The sequence below is a fragment of the Oncorhynchus gorbuscha genome, unplaced genomic scaffold (genome assembly GCF_021184085.1).
Source record: "Oncorhynchus gorbuscha isolate QuinsamMale2020 ecotype Even-year unplaced genomic scaffold, OgorEven_v1.0 Un_scaffold_781, whole genome shotgun sequence".
Taxonomy (NCBI): Eukaryota; Metazoa; Chordata; class Actinopteri; order Salmoniformes; family Salmonidae; genus Oncorhynchus; species Oncorhynchus gorbuscha.
The window spans coordinates 1-16,891 of NW_025745810.1; the positions used below are offsets into that span (position 1 = coordinate 1).

At 42.9% G+C, this 16,891-nt stretch overlaps 1 protein-coding gene across 1 annotated transcript; it reads left to right on the plus strand.

The window, feature by feature from the left end:
- The first annotated feature begins 849 nt into the window (after positions 1-849).
- On the plus strand, positions 850-8,462 carry LOC124020248 (troponin I, slow skeletal muscle-like). Its single transcript, XM_046335606.1, has 8 exons — positions 850-978; positions 2,304-2,307; positions 3,456-3,500; positions 3,975-4,016; positions 4,202-4,333; positions 6,296-6,385; positions 6,640-6,828; positions 7,242-8,462. The coding sequence occupies exons 3-8, from the start codon at positions 3,477-3,479 to the stop codon at positions 7,338-7,340; spliced, it is 576 nt and encodes a 191-aa protein (XP_046191562.1). The 5' UTR covers positions 850-978; positions 2,304-2,307; positions 3,456-3,476; the 3' UTR covers positions 7,341-8,462.
- Positions 8,463-16,891: the final 8,429 nt, after the last annotated feature.

Here is a 16,891-nt window from a genome sequence, read left to right on the forward strand (position 1 = left end):
CCTGTAGAATCTATGACAAGGCACATTGAAGCTGTTCTGGCTTGTGGTGGCCAACAACCTATTAAGACACCTGTAGAATCTATGACAAGGCACATTGAAGCTGTTCTGGCTTGTGGTGGCCAACAACCTATTAAGACACCTGTAGAATCTATGACAAGGCACATTGAAGCTGTTCTGGCTTGTGGTGGCCAACAACCTATTAAGACACCTGTAGAATCTATGACAAGGCACATTGAAGCTGTTCTGTCCTGTGGTGGCCCAACAACCTATTAAGACACCTGTAGAATCTATGACAAGGCACATTGAAGCTGTTCTGGCTTGTGGTGGCCAACAACCTATTAAGACACCTGTAGAATCTATGACAAGGCACATTGAAGCTGTTCTGTCCTGTGGTGGCCCAACACCCTATTAAGACACTTTACGTTGGTGTTTCCATTATTTCGGCATTTACTTATGTTTTATTCATGATAATCAAAATCAACAACAACCAATATACACATGTATTCTTTTCATTTCAAGACAAGATGATCAATTTCATAGGCTTTAATGAGAATATAAACCACACAAGTGAAACAGAGTATGTATCCTCCAAATCAACTAAATAACCCAAACAACATTACCCTGTTCATTTTCAGTGCATTTCCCATAGGAACAAGGGCTTCTTGCAAAAGGCAGCGAGAGGAATTCACAGAAGTTTTCAGACAATGCCATTAAGGCATTGGTCATGATTTATTATTACATTTTGACCTGCATTGTCACAATGTCACAGGAGGTTAAATTTCATCCCTGGTGTCCAGCCAGCCCATTCCTGCAGGACTCTGGTGCTGGGCTATATCTGTTGTCCACCCGCTGCCCAGCCCTGCCCAGACCCACATAAAAGAGAAAATCACCCCCATTGTCTCAGATCCCTCTGTTGTTTGAGCGAGACAGAGAGAGAGAGTACTGTACCCGACCCGACTGTGGTCCACCCTATTCCAGGTAATACTCATTTGGGTTGGGGATTCTGTGATTCAGAATCAAACTGAAGTATTTAGTAAATGACTTAAGTATTTATTTAGTTTACTTAATAATTACTTAAGTGAATGGTGGTGTTTTGTTGCTGTTGTCAGTGATTTGAAATGATCTGAGGGTTTCAGGCTGATCAGGTAATTCAACAAAGGGAAGATGCCCTAATTGAATTGCCTGGATCGGATTTCAAAATCAAATTTTCTCTCTCCAACAAGGTTTTCATAATGGCTGATGAGTGAGTATTGTTATCTGGGACAATAGATCGGCTTGACTGTTAATTAATTATGCATATAGCTCCCTTCAAGTACATTATTTAATAATACCGCTTTAATGATTATGTTTAGCTCAATCTCAGTGTGTTTTCTGTTTAAAAATACATCATAGTATCTGTTCTAAATATACGTAGCCTAAGCCTTATTATAATGAAGTGGACCTATTGTCTTGAGATGACAAGCCATTTGAGTCTTACAGCAGCATGTCGTAGCCTAAGTAAAAATGTATGTAATGTAAGTATATAATAACTGCTTTTGGGAGTATGATATGTGTGTTCTACCTATTGTCTTGAGATGATAAACCATTTAAGTCTTACAGTAGCAGCATGTTGTAGACCCTAGTTATAATGTTAAAATGTCTGTATGCTAGAATAACTGCTTCTGAGGGTATGATATGTCCGTTCTACCTGATTGTGGATCTCTTGCAACTTACATTCTCTTGCAAATGACACAGAATGACTCTGTTAAGATGCCAGTTAGCCATACACAGAGTTAAAACTGAGGGGATGCTATAATGCTATACGCGGCAGAATGGCTTTTTCCTGTAGTGTCCTTTTCCTAATCCATGGGGAAAATGATGATGGGCTTGGGGACAAGGCTGCAACTGTCTGTCTGTCTGTCTGTCTGTCTGTCTGTCTGTCTGTCTGTCTGTCTGTCTGTCTGTCTGTCTGTCTGTCTGTCTGTCTGTCTGTCTGTCTGTCTGTCTGTCTGTCTGTCTGTCTGTCTGTCTGTCTGTCTGTCTGTCTGTCTGTCTGTCTGTCTGTCTGTCTGTCTGTCTGTCTGTCTGTCTGTCTGTCTGTCTGTCTGTCTGTCTGTCTGTCTGTCTGTCTGTCTGTCTGTCTGTCTGTCTGTCTGTCTGTCTGTCTGTCTGTCTGTCTGTCTGTCTGTCTGTCTGTCTGTCTCCTATTACAATGTAATGTACCTCCAGCAGGTTACAAATTATGTTTTTCTTTTCACTAATGCTATTTTTTACTTATGTGTCTCCCTTGTCTTTTTGTGCCCATAAACCTGGTCAAATTTAAGTGAGGTAAGTCTTTTAATGTTTATAAATTCACCGTCAGCACGATCATCATCATCATGACCATCGTCATCATCATCATATTAGATTTAGGACACCAAAATTATATTTTGACTTGTATGTTATGCCAAGCATTTATTTCAAGTCTAAATCAAATCAAATCAAATCAAATCGAATCAAATGTATTTATATAGCCCTTCGTACATCAGCTGATATCTCAAAGTGCTGTACAGAAACCCAGCCTAAAACCCCAAACAGCAAGCAATGCAGGTGTAGAAGCACGGTGGCTAGGAAAAACTCCCTAGAAAGGCCAAAACCTAGGAAGAAACCTAGAGAGGAACCAGGCTATGTGGGGTGGCCAGTCCTCTTCTGGCTGTGCCGGGTGGAGATTATAACAGAACATGGCCAAGATGTTCAAATGTTCATAAATGACCAGCATGATCGATAATAATAATGCAGAACAGTTGAAACTGGAGCAGCAGCACGGCCAGGTGGACTGGGGACAGCAAGGAGTCATCATGTCAGGTAGTCCTGGGGCACGGTCCTAGGGCTCAGGTCCTCCGAGAGAGAGAAAGAAAGAGAGAATTAGAGAGAGCATATGTGGGGTGGCCAGTCCTCTTCTGGCTGTGCCGGGTGGAAATTATAACAGAACATGGCAAGATGTTCAAATGTTCATAAATGACCAGCATAGTCGAATAATAGTAAGGCAGAACAGTTGAAACTGGAGCAGCAGCATGGCCAGGTGGACTGGGGACAGCAATGAGTCATCATGTCAGGTAGTCCTGGGGCATGGTCCTAGGGCTCAGGTCAGTTGAAACTGGAGCAGCAGCATGGCCAGGTGGACTGGGGACAGCAAGGATTCATCATGTCAAGTAGTCCTGGGGCAGGAGAGAATTAGAGAACGCACACTTAGATTCACACAGGACACCGAATAGGACAGGAGAAGTACTCCAGATATAACAAACTGACCCTAGCCCCCCGACACAAACTACTGCAGCATAAATACTGGAGGCTGAGATGTCTAGTTGAATCTTCCATGCAATGTTGAACAAAGTCCAATCAATCAAGAGACACGTTTTTCAGGCTACCTCTCATAGAAGTGTGTATACTTCGATCATTTTGAACAATGTTCTGACATGTTCCCTCTGTCCCTGTAGGAGCAAGTCAAACCCAGGCCAATGAATCCCAAGTTAATTGACAAGGTGAGCTAGAGCCAGAACCAGAGACAGCCCTGGTTCAACAGTGTTAATCCCTATATAGAGAGGGAACACGTTGTCCCAAGGTTGCCACTTCAGTCTTATCGGTTATTGTCAGCAATCAAGGGCAATGTTTTTTGAGTGACCACATTCCGACTAAACTGTAACTGGCTCCCTGTATGGATAAACTTATGCTATAAAGAGAGTAAAACGTTTGCTCAATGGAGAATCTCTATTGAAAGAGTTTTTCATTCTGGGACTGGTTGTGTCCAGGAACAGGCCCATTTGTAGGCCAATGCTTTAGGTTCATAGTAGATTTGTTGTGAGTGGCAGTTGTGTGACCACCTAAACCTTTTTGGGCCAACACAAAAATGTCCCAATAAATGAATAGGTCACCGATCTTGACAAAATCGATTTTCACTTTTAAGGATACAGCACTGGGCACACATTTGCAATAACATTGTGTCCTTTTCCCAACAGCCGAAGTCGAAGATTACGGCTTCGCGTAAGCTCTCTCTGAAGGTAAATTAGCATGCATTATGTTAACAATTAACATTGACTATAACTAAGTCATTCTTTATTACGGATACAGCTGTAGTGACACCGTGAAGCATGGAGGACGACTAACTACTGCATGGTGGTATTAGACTGGGTCCTCCGCCTCTGGCCCACCCCTGGAATGACGGATCTTTCTCTCGTCCAATCAGATCATGCTGCTCACCAGGGCGATGGAGCAGCTGGAACAGGAGACGCAGGACAGGGATGAAGAGAAACTGAGCTACCTGGGAGAGCGACTGCCCCCCTTGCAGTTCTCTGGACTGTCATTGGCTGAGCTACAGGTGAGAGACAAGAAAGTCAGCCAATTGAGGGAGCAATACGACTGGGCCAAACTACTGGTCCAATCACAAAGCTAAACAATAAGACTGTAACTGAACAACACTCAAGTAAATATTCCAGCATGGTTATTATGTTACATATACAGTACCAGTAAAAAGTTTGGACACCTACTTATTCAAGGGTTTTTATTTAATTTTACTCATTTCTACATTGTAGAATCATAGTGAATACCTCAAAACTATGAAATAACACACATGGAATCATTTAGCAACCAAAAAGTGTTAAACAAATCAAAATATAATTTAGATTTTAGATTCTTCAAAGTAAGCACCCTTTGCATTGATGACAGCTTTGCACACTCTTGTCATTCTCTCAACCAGCTTCATCTGGAATGCTTTTCCAACAGTCTTGAAGGAGTTCCCACATATGCTGAGCATTTGTTGCATGCTTTTCCTTCACTCTGCGGTACAACTCATCCCAAACCATCTCAACTGGGTTGAGGTCATCTGATGCAGCACTCCATCACTCTCCTTCTTGGTCAAATAGCCCTTACACAGCCTGGAGGTGTTTTGGGTCATTGTCCTGTTGAAAAACCAGTTGCCATGCTGGTTAAGTGTGCCTTGAATTCTAAATAAATCACAGACAGTGTCACCAGCAAAGCACTATCACACCTCCTCCTCCATGCTTTACGGTGGGAACTACAAATGCAGAGATCATCCATACACCTACTTTGCATCTCACAAAAACATGGCGGTTGGAACCAAAAATCTAACATTTGGACTCATCAGACCAAAGGACAGATTTCACCCGGTCTAATGTTCATTGCTTGTGTTTATTGGACCAAGCAAGTCTCTTCTTATTATTGGTGTCCTTTAGTAGTGGTTTCTTTGAAGCATTTCTACCATGAAGGCCTGATTCACGCAGTCTCTTCTGAACAGTTGATGTTGAGATGTGTCCGTTACTTGAACTCTGTGAAGCATTTATTTGGGCTGCAATTTCTGAGGCTGGTAACTTTAACTTATTCTCTGCAGCAGAGGTAACTCTGGGTCGTTCTTTCCTGTGGCGGTCCTCATGAGAGCCAGTTTCATCATAGCGCTTGATGGTTTTTGCTACTGCATTTGAAGAAACTTTTAAAGTTCTTGAAATTTTCCAAATTGACTGACCTTCATGTCTTAAAGTAGTGATAGACTGTCATTTCTCTTTGCTTATTTGAGCTGTTCTTACCATAATATGTACTTGGTCTTTTACCAAATAGTCCTATCTTCTGTATACCACCCCTACCTTTTCACAACACCACAACTGATTGGCTCAAATGCATTAAGAAATTTAAACAAGGCACACCTGTTTATTGAAATACATTCCAAGAAACTACCTCATGAATATGGTTGAGAGAATGCCAAGAGCGTGCAAAGCTGTCATCAAGGCAAAAGGTGGCTACTGATGTAAGAAGGGCTATATAAATACATTTGATTTGAAATTTGATTTGATACTGAAGAATCTCAAATTTAAAATATAATTAGATTGTTTTAACACTATTTTGGTTACTACATGATTCCATATGTGTTATTTCATAGTTTTGAGGTCTTCACTACTATTCTACAATGAAGAAAATAGTAAAAATAAAGAAAACCCTTGAATGAGTAGGTGTGTCCAAACTTTTGACTGGTACTGCATCTCAATGAGATTTGATTCTTCACTCTCAGACAAAAGGGTTCCAAAGGAGTTCTTTGGCTGTCCCCATAGAAGAAACCTTTGTGGTTTCCAGGTAGAACCCTTTTTGGTTCCAGGTAGAACCCTTTTTGGGTTCCATGTAGGGCCCTCTGTGGAAAAGGTTTTACATGGAACCAAAAAGGGTTCTTCAAAGGATTCTCTCCTATGAGGACAGCCGAAGAACCCTTTTAGGTTCTAGATATCACCTTTTTTTGTGTATATTTAATCTTAGTATGTTTATCTATTTTCTTCAGGACCTATGCAAGCAGCTCCATGGAAAGATAGATGTGGTAGATGAGGAGAGATACGACTGTGAGGCCAAAGTGACCAAGCACAACAAAGATGTAAGTCTTTGGCCCTTTGGGTGAGATGTTATCCTCAGGTCCTGCCTCTTGTGGTGGAAACAAATGGGTGTTAGTTTCAGTTTTGCAGCTGGGTCAGGGCCAAATCAATGGTCAGTGCCATTCCCTGGGGTTGGCCCTGGCCAGGATTGGAACCCAGGTCCAGCAAGTATCAAACCAACACTTCTTGAAGAGGTTGCTAGGTGTTGGCTTAAGTTGCTATAATATTTAATAGTAGATTTCGATGAAATCTACAGATCCATGAGCTGAAGCTGAAGGTGCAGGACTTAGGAGGGAAGTTTAAGAAGCCCGCCCTGAGGAAGGTGCGTGTCTCTGCAGACGAGATGATGAGAGCTTTGCTGGGAACCAAACACAAAGGCTCTATGGACCTCAGGTCCAACCTCAAGTCTGTCAAGAAGGAAGACACCAACAAGGACAAAGACAAGGTAACTGGGACTTGGGCCATGTACAAATACTTTACCAATGCATCCTTCCTTTCTCCTGAAGCTTTAAGTTAGCTCACCTTGAAATTTGAAACCTCTCTGGCACCAGTAAGCACTGGCTTGTGCGGAGATGGCGTGGTACTGGAAACCATGCTACTATGGACCTCCAAGCATTTGCATCTAATGGTTAAACTGAGAGTAACTGCAACCGTAACGTTAGCTTATTATAGTAGCTAGCTAGCTAATCAAACATGAGTTAGCATAGCACTACTCATTGTTTGTTTTCCATCTGCACATTGTATGGGGATAGGTTGTAATGTGGCCACCTGAGACAAGTCTCTATGAACACAAGGAAGCCTGGGCGCTAAAGCTAGTTGATGTCTGACAGCACAGTGTTTATTCCTCTTCCCTCTCAGGTGCTCACGTCTGAGGTGACCGACTGGCGTAAGAATGTGGAGGCCATGTCTGGCATGGAGGGCCGCAAGAAGATGTTCGACGCATCTGGCGGCCAGTAAGCCATGCTACAGCCTTGGGACGGAAGGACGCACAGGACATGGTCCAGAGAGGAGGAGGAGGAGGAGCTGTGTAGTCCCTGAATGTGCCCCGCCACACACCCTACCACAGTACAAAGGCAGCATGGGGTTAAATTGTGAGGAGTCCAGTCCTGAGCAGTCCATTAGAGGGATATGTAGTTTTGTAAAACAGGTTGTAGTTCTCTGCTGGAGTGGAAGGGTTTCTATAAGAGTTTTACAGAGCCTGCGATTTCTTTCAGGTACTACTTACCAAATATTTTACAACCCAGTATAAACTCGTTTTGGAACCCAACCCAATATAAACAGTATACCACAAAGCCCTCAGATGAGACTGTATGAGGTAGTCTTGGAAACCCAAAACAAAAATATTGCGTAATTGCGTCAAACGCTCAATTAAGTTATGGGGAGAGATGTATGAGATAAGATACTAACCAGACTAGTGAAGTCTCCACCCCTGAAACGGAAACTCTCAGCTAAAGCACCATCTTCACCCAATCCTGATACGTCCAAATTACCAGTGACGGAAAAGCACCAAAACTACTGCTCCTCGTTAGTCGTCACATCCCACCAACTTTTGACAGACGTTACGATAACATTTATGTTCCATAATCTGTCCACGAGAGATGAGGAATTGCTGCGTTTATAAAGCACGTGAAGATGTGAACTACCTAAACACGATGAAGTTCCATAAAAGTTAAGTGAATGATTGGAGTAATGTAGAATAGTGAAGTCATCCTAGTCCTCCACTGAGTCAAACCTTTAGGCCGATAATCTTAAAGAAATAGGAAAGGCTTGAGGCTGATGAACGTTTACAGTTGTCAATATCATGGTGATTTCCTAACTAATGAAGCAACATGTTGCTCTCTCGGACTCGGACTCCCTCAGGGCCGATGTCAAGGGTAAAGCAGCATGATTTAACCCCTCGCTGACACCCTCGCACATGATCTCTCCACCCTGTCATTGCCGACTTAGCCTATCACGCTGGGACAGTTAACCACTTCTTGAAAAGCTGTGTGTGGTGCATATCTCACTATTGCTATTTATTATGGAAGATTAGATGTATGTGTCTTTTATTTATGGCATTATAAAACATGAATCACCAAAGGATGTCCTTGGTTTGTTATGCGAACTCACATCAGTGTCTATTTTCTATTGTCTCATACTCAGTGATCTAATAGAGGCCTGAATGGCCATTGGGTAGCAGCTTAAAGGGATAGTTCACCCAAATGACACAATTACATGTTGTTCCTTACTCTGTAAGAAGTCTATAGACACGGTATGACAGGAATCATATTGGTTTGGAAACCGATATGTCATTTTTGGTCATTTGGGTTGACAGTGTTGATGGATTTGGTAAACGATAGACTAACAATGCCATTGAAAAACAAGGCGAATACTAGGGGTTATTCATCTGCTACTTTGTAAACTTCAAATGGAAGTTGCCTACAGGCGAGGGAAAAACACTTTGACATTGACCTTCAGTCAAAAGGTTGTGATCCAGCAGCACAGTGTTTCATGTCCCAGGAACCACTTTAATATGATAAAGTAGTGATCTTCTGGATGACCTGGCCAAAGGCTTCATCAGCACTGTGGTACATCCACTGTTGGACCACTTTAGTCTTCTGAAGCTAAGGAATAGGAATGAAATGCAAGAAACTCTATCCCTCAACTCACAATCACAGCATAACTTCTGGTAGCTTATTGGACACACGAGACAGCTACACCAGCCTAATAAGAAGCAGAAACAATTGGTGGGTGTCGTGAGTTCAGTTGTCAACAGATGGTGAATCTTAAAGCCTGTCCCCCTGAATCAAATCCTCAGTCACCTTGTATTTTTAGCTCTGTTGTTCTCTGAGTCTAATCCAACCTTGGAAACAAACACTGGAGCTGAGGCACATCATTCACTTTGTTGGCCTGCGTGGGTCGCCTGGCTGTTGTCACCCAGACACAGTCATGCCGAGTATGAGAGACACCCAGGCCAATAATAGCCAGAGGCCCGCTGGTGAGAGGGAAGTGTTGACAGGTTCATGTCAGTCAATGTGGTGTCAGGTGTGTGTGAGTGTTTGTCCCCCTGTTCAGTGTTTATTCAGAAAGGCACACATTAGACCTCTATGAAGGTTCACCAGTGTGTGTGCCTCCCAGGGGACCTACCGGTGCCCACCTGTGTGTGTGTGTGTGTGTGTGTGGTGGTTGGTGTTCGTGTAGATAAGCTGTTAAGTAAAGTAGTTGTCTGTCCTTCCACTAACCTTTGGGAAGAAGATACAGTAGTAGTTTCCAACACAGCCCTAAATGAACAATACCCACACATCAAATCAAGCTTTATTTACACAGCACATTTAAAGAAATGGATTGCAACGCAATGTGCTTCACAGGACAAAAACAAAGGAATAACAATAAAAACTGAACAACTAAAAAGCACCCTAAGGAAAAGCAAAGTTAAAAAGGTGTGTTTTAAGACCTCTTTTAAATATGTCCAGTTTCAGCCCGCCTCAGGTTCTCTGGCAGGCTATTCCAGAGGCTGGGGGCATAGTAACTCATTTCTGCCTCTCCATGCCTCCTGGTCCGAGGCTTTGGGATAGTTAAAAGGCCAGTGCCAGAGGACCTGAGGGACCTACTGGGTACATAACTTAAAAGCATGTCTGACATGTACTTGGGTGCACAATCGTGGATTGATTTAAAAACCAATAGAAGAATCTTCAAATGAATTGTAAAACTCACAGGCAGCCAGTGCAGAGACCTTAAGACCGGTGTAATGTGTGCTCTCCGTCTGGTCTTGGTCAGTACCCGTGCTGCAGCATTCTGTATGTTTTGTAGTTGACCAATGGCTTTCTTGGTTAGAGAAGACAGGAGAGCATTACAGTAGTCGAGCGTGCTTGTAATAAAAAGCACAAGCCACAAACATAGGTTTTGGAACCAGAGACATACCACACCACATCAAATTCAAAATTCGAAGGAAAAAAACAAGTCCCAATCACTTACATACGGTGTAACAGATTCACATGAGACTGCAGTCTATTGCCAGGACTACTGGATGGTAGCAAGTCAACAGTAGTAACTGCAGTCCATTGCCAGGGCTACTGGATGGTAGCAAGTCAACAGTAGTAACTGCAGTCCATTGCCAGGGCTACTGGATGGTAGCAAGTCAACAGTAGTAACTGCAGTCGATTGCTGGGTCCACTAGATGGCAGCAAGTCAACAGTAGTAACTGCAGTCCTTTGCTGGGTCCACTAGATGGCAGCAAGTCAACAGTAGTAACTGGGACAACTGTATTCATTTAGGCTGGTAGGCTCAGTGTGTGCTTTTACTCAAGCCGGATTCCAAGCTAAAAACAACTGACTGTCAAATGAAGAAAGAACAGACAAGTTAGCCAGATATTTACTTGCACAGTGATAGTCGTACATCGATGTTGTCACACACAAGTCAGGTAGAAGAGAGAGCAGTAGTCAATGTGGATCACTCAGATGAATGCTCACTGCTAGTCTGTGTGGGAGATTAAGCCAGTGAAACAGGCCTCAAGGCCAACTTCTGGCCGAGACAAGGCACTACAAAAGACAGAAGTGTGTGTGTGTGTGTGTGTGTGTGTGTGTGTGTGTGTGTGTGTGTGTGTGTGTGTGTGTGTGTGTGTGTGTGTGTGTGTGTGTGTGTGTGTGTGTGTGTGTGTGTGTGTGTGTGTGTGTGTGTGTGTGTGTGTGTGTGTGTGTGTGTGTGTGTGTGTGTGTGTGTGTGTGTGTGTGTGTGTGTGTGTGTGTGTGTGTGTGTGTGTGTGTGTGTGCGTGTGTGTGTGTGTGTGTGTGTGTGTGTGTGTGTGTGTGTGGCTGTGTGTGTGTGTGTGTGTGTGCGTGTTTGCTGAAAGCGAGAGCAGCGATGAATTGATAAACTCCACGCTGACATTGATGATATAATGGCGTAGGTGTCACTTTGGACAATGACTGATCGATTCAACACCCCTCAAAAAACACCACTTCCTGTCAGTCACTATGGAAACATTTGAAACATGATGAACAGCACTGTCTTACGTCAATTTGGCGTCACTCCTACACGACGCTCGTCCCTCAACCCACAACGCAGCCGGAAACGTTCTGCTGTCTGACAATGCATAAACAGTTGACGTATGCTTCCTGCTCCCAGCTGCCCTCCTTCCTATTGATTCCTATGAGGAATAGTCACTCTGAGGAAGACTTGAGAGAAGCAGAGCACAGAACATCCCATCTATTCACCCTTCTTGTGCCAAGTATGAAATCATTGACTTACTTAAGGTGTGCATCCACTCTAGATATTGTGGCATGCAGCCTGACTTTCTACTCTCTCTCTCTCTCTCTCTCTCTCTCTCTCTCTCTCTCTCTCTCTCTCTCTCTCTCTCTCTCTCTCTCTCTCTCTCTCTCTCTCTCTCTCTCTCTCTCTCTCTCTCTTTATTTCTCTCTTCTATTTCTCTCTCTCTCTCTCTCTCTCTCTCTCTCTCTCTCTCTCTCTCTCTCTCTCTCTCTCTCTCTCTCTCTCTCTCTCTCTCTCTCTCTCTCTCTCTCTCTCTCTCTCTCTCTCTCCTTGATTAAGTAGAGGGTTGAATTAATTTGAGGTGGCAAGGGCTATTGGATTCAGACGGTGACAAAAGGGGAATATCTAAGGTCACTCCAGCACACTCATGTGGTAGGTTCCCCTTACAACTCTGTAAATATCATTCAAATGTAGCAATCTACTGTAATGCCAAACTTAATTGTGGCGCTGTTATTAAATCAAAGAATGGTATATGCAAATGAAGCAAACATTCTGTTGTCAATTTAGCTTCAAATTAGTTTAAAGGAAAACAGTAATTTTGGGCCCCAAAAATGCCCCCTTCGTCCTTCTCTATGGTCATGAGCGACGGACGGAAATTTGATCTGTTCAACTGTCACCATGGAAAGAATAAATATGACTTGAAAAGGTCTACATCTCACACTCACTGTAGCTGCAAACACGGTCTAGTCATCCCTAATTCCATACTCATCTCCTATGGAATGCAAAAGCAACGTGGCCAAACATTCACCGCACAGTCTGGGGAAACATCCTTCATTCAGTGCGACAACAAAGCATACAACATGGCATACAAACACACCCTCTTGACGGACATATGACACTTCACTGATACAAATCTCTTTTTTCTGTGTGCTCTCACGTGTGTGTGTGTGTGTGTGTGTGTGTGTGTGTGTGTGTGTGTGTGTGTGTGTGTGTGTGTGTGTGTGTGTGTGTGTGTGTGTGTCGGAATGTGTGTTTATGTGTGTGTGTCTGTTTGTGTGTGTATTTGTGTGTCTGTCTGTCTGTCTGTCTGTCTGTCTGTCTGTCTGTCTGTCTGTCTGTCTGTCTGTCTGTCTGTCTGTCTGTCTGTCTGTCTGTCTGTCTGTCTGTCTGTCTGTCTGTCTGTCTGTCTGTCTGTCTGTCTGTCTGTCTGTCTGTCTGTCTGTCTGTCTGTCTGTCTGTCTGTCTGTCTGTCTGTGTCTGTGCGCTCTACAAGGAGTGGAGAGAGAAACCGGATTTCCACCAAAGTGTGAGGGGAAGAAGTGGAGCCTGACAATAAACAATGACTTGCTGATCTCCCAAGGCCCCTCAGTTCATTTCACCCATGGAATTACCCAAGAGGGGAAGAATGAGTGATTTACTCTGCCATGAACGATCACACTGGGGCAGACTGGAGTGTTTGTGTGTGTGTATGCCTTTCTGTGTGTGTGTCTGTGTGTGTGTGTATGCCTTTCTGTGTGCCTATGTGTGTGTGTGTGTGTGTTTGTCTGTGTGTGTGTGTGTGTGTGTGTGTGTGTGTGTGTGTGTGTGTGTGTGTGTGTGTGTGTGTGTGTGTGTGTGTGTGTGTGTGTGTGTGTGTGTGTGTGTGTGTGTGTGTGTGTGTGTGTGTGTGTGTGTGTGTGTGTGTGTGTGTGTGTGTGTGTGTGCCTGTGTGTGTTTGTCTGTGTGCCTGTGTGTGTGTGAAACAGCGCCCCTCTGTCTCTGTATGTGAAGCCCATCTATCTGATGCTGTCTGGTCAAAAAGAGTATGACATTGTTCCCGCCTGTAGCATTAAATGCAAGGGAAGCCAGTGAGCATTTGGCCTCCTTGATAAAAAAGTATCAAATAACAGCCAATCATCACACACACACACACACACACACACACACACACACACACACACACACACACACACACACACACACACACACACACACACACACACACACACACACACACACACACACACACACACACACACACACACACACACACACACACACACACACACACACACACACACACACAGAGAAATCAGAACCATTGACAGTCAAACCATATTTAGCTTACGTTGATTGGAATAATTTGTTTTTGGTATCTTTTAGTTGTCACTGTATTACACTAAGCAGATGTGATTTGATGATGTTGAAATGGTGCTGGAATAGTGGAGGCGGCTCGTGTTTTCATTGCGACAGTAGTCAGTAGTTGTTTAGTGGTCCGAAAATGTCAGAAACATTAACTTGCTTGACTATGCTGTAGATCTTGTAACTGTCTGTTACTTCTACATGCAATATGCTTTGTGGACAGAGGTTGCTATTCGGTTTTGTGATTAAACACAAGTGCGGTTGAACTTATTCTGCCACTGTCTTATTGTCTCATCCTATTTACCCATGTGCTGGTCCTGTAAATCTGTACTATTTTCAATAATTATACACAGAAATGCCCAACTTTAGTAAAACTCCCCAAAAGTGTTGCGTGGGTAGAGGTTAAAAATGCATGTAGGACACCTCCACGGACCGGGATTAGGCAGCCATGTTGGAGTGTTAATTGGATTCCCAACGAGATTGCGAATCTCTTTCACCTCTAGTGACTAGTTTCCGCCGAGATGTCTGGAAACATGCTCCTGGGGAAGAGATGGACCTTTAGCTCACTTCCCTAAATGAGTTTGGAATTCACCGCTGCTAATCCTTTTGACCTAACATTCGAGGGGTTAACTGCTTCCTGTTCTGACTCAAGCTGAATCACTGTGCTGGTGTTAAAATGTATTTTTCACTGGCCCCTGGGCATTGATAGAGAGTTTGACCAAGTGCTTGGTAACTAAGGTATGCACTAATGCTACAAATGCCAGTTTATTATACAATATACAGTATGTCATTAAGCTGCTGCTTTTATCTAATGACACTTGGTCATGCATACATTTTACTTACACGTGGTCCTGGGAAATGAACCCACTATCCTGGCATTCATTTGACAAAAACACTAATTTGATGCCAATGCTAATTTGACACGAACGGAAATTTGACACAATATGGTATAAACTGTGTTCACAAAACAGAAAGGTGAGTAAACAGCATGATTTCCCATCCACTGTCCTACATCCCTTGTCTACTGTAACATCATTTTATTCCAAGGGAGGACACTAGACATTTTCTGTTGAAGAGGCTTTAGATGTATATAAATATATGTATATATAGTACCAGTCAAAAGTTTGGACACACCTACTCATTCAAAAAAACTATTTTCTACATTGTAGAATACTATTGAAGACACCATAACACATAATATAATAACACATATGGAATCATGTAGTAACCAAAAAAGTGTTAAACAAATAAAAATATATATATTCTTCAAAGTAGCCACCCTTTGCCTTGACGACAGCTTTGTACACTCTTGGTATTCTCTCAACCAGCTTTACCTGGAATTACTTTCCAACAGTCCTGAAGGAGTTCCCACATATGCGGAACAATTGTTGGCTGCTTTTCATTCACTTTGCTGTCCAATTCATCCCAAACAATCTTAATTGGGTTGAGGGTGGGTGATTGTAGGGGCCAGGTCATCTGATGCAGCAAAAAAAAACACACAAAAAAATTCTGGATTGATTGAACTTCATGTCTTATTTGAGCTGTTCTTGCCATAATATGATCTTGTTCTTTTACCAAATAGAGCTATCTTATGTATACCACTCCTACCTTCCACAAATCAACACCTGTTCATTGAAATGCATTCCAAGTGACTGTCTCATGAAGCTAGTTGAGAGAATGCCAAAATTGTGCAAAGCTGTCATCAAGGCAAAGGGCGGCAACTTTGAAGAATCTGAAATCTAAAATATATTTTGGTTACTACATGATTCCATATGTGTTATTCATAGTGTTAATGTCTTCACTATTATTCTACAATGTAGAAAATAGTCAACATAAAGAAAACCCTGGAATGAGAAGATTTGTCTAAACTTTTGACTGGTACTGTATATTGGATTGTAATGTTTCCCACCAGGTCCTCCAACCAGAGGAGGGGGTGGAATGGGCAACAACAAAAAAGACACAAAAAGGGGGGGATATTAAATGATGCAAGTAATGATGGGGCAACACTTTATTGTCTGTAAAAAACATTTATAATGCAGTTTGCTCACCATTTATAATCATTACTCCATTTGTACATTTTAGTAAACTAGTTATTCACACACACACACACACACACACACACACACACACACACACACACACACACACACACACACACACACACACACACACACACACACACACACACACACACACACACACACACACACACACACACACACACACACACACACACACACACACACACTTAACACAGGAGTGATGGTTGCTGATAATGGGCCTCTGTACGCCTATGTAAATATTCCATTACAAATCAGCTGTTTCCAGCTGCAATAGTAATTTACAACATTAAGAATGTCTATACTGTATTTCTGTTATTTTAATGGACAAAAAACATGCTTTTCTTTCAAAAACAAGGACATTTCTAAGTGGCCCCAAACTTTTGAACTGTAGTGTAAGGTGAGTGCTAATGCTACAAATGCTAATTTGACACAAACAGAAATGTTACACAATATGGTTTAAACGGTATTCGCAAAATAGAAAGGTGCATAAACAACTTAATTTACCGTCTTGTGTTGCCAAACAAAGTTAATAATTTTGTTATTTTATTTTCCGTGGGAAGACTGTAGAGGCGACCAGAGATTTTCTGTGTCAGCCTATAGTCTGGAGCCTTCCTTGTTAGGGGCTCCGGTCGGTGTCTCAGCCAGCTTTCCTTTGATGTAAAATTAATCGTAGCGACAGGGGAAGAGGCAAGGGCAACGGGTCCTATTCGGAGAAATCAGGGGTGGATGAGAGGGGGATCACAGCTTTCTGTTTGGAGTCTTCATCTGTGAGGGAGAAGATGACACTGACATAACAAGGCTTTTCAGTAAGCGGTTGTTTCTGGGGTGTTTCATCAGCCACTGCTCTGGCAGGATAAGACAGGGCCAGGCCCCAGAGGACCACCAGTCCACTTTGGTCTATCCTGGTCCCCCCTTCCCCCTATTCTCATAGAGCAGAGCAAGGAGCCATGCTGAAGAAGAAGCCTTAGGGACACCAGTGGTGATTTCAGAGCATGATGGGAGCAGGGTGCAAGAAGGAGGGACCGATCTGGGCTTACAACGAACAATATGAATCAATGCTCTGTGTGTATCTTTCTGTGTGCACGCACACATTTGTGTTTGTAGACTATTTGCGTGTGTCAAGACTGTGTGTGCGTG

What these genes read in the sequence shown, in the direction of transcription:
- LOC124020248 (XM_046335606.1), top strand. Translation starts at nt 3,477, where the DNA reads ATGAATCCCAAGTTAATTGACAAG. An exon ending in TGTCATTGGCTGAGCTACAG is followed by an intron (nt 4,334 to 6,295) that starts GTGAGAGACAAG and finishes TATTTTCTTCAG; the next exon opens with GACCTATGCAAGCAGCTCCA. An exon ending in CCAACAAGGACAAAGACAAG is followed by an intron (nt 6,829 to 7,241) that starts GTAACTGGGACT and finishes CTTCCCTCTCAG; the next exon opens with GTGCTCACGTCTGAGGTGAC.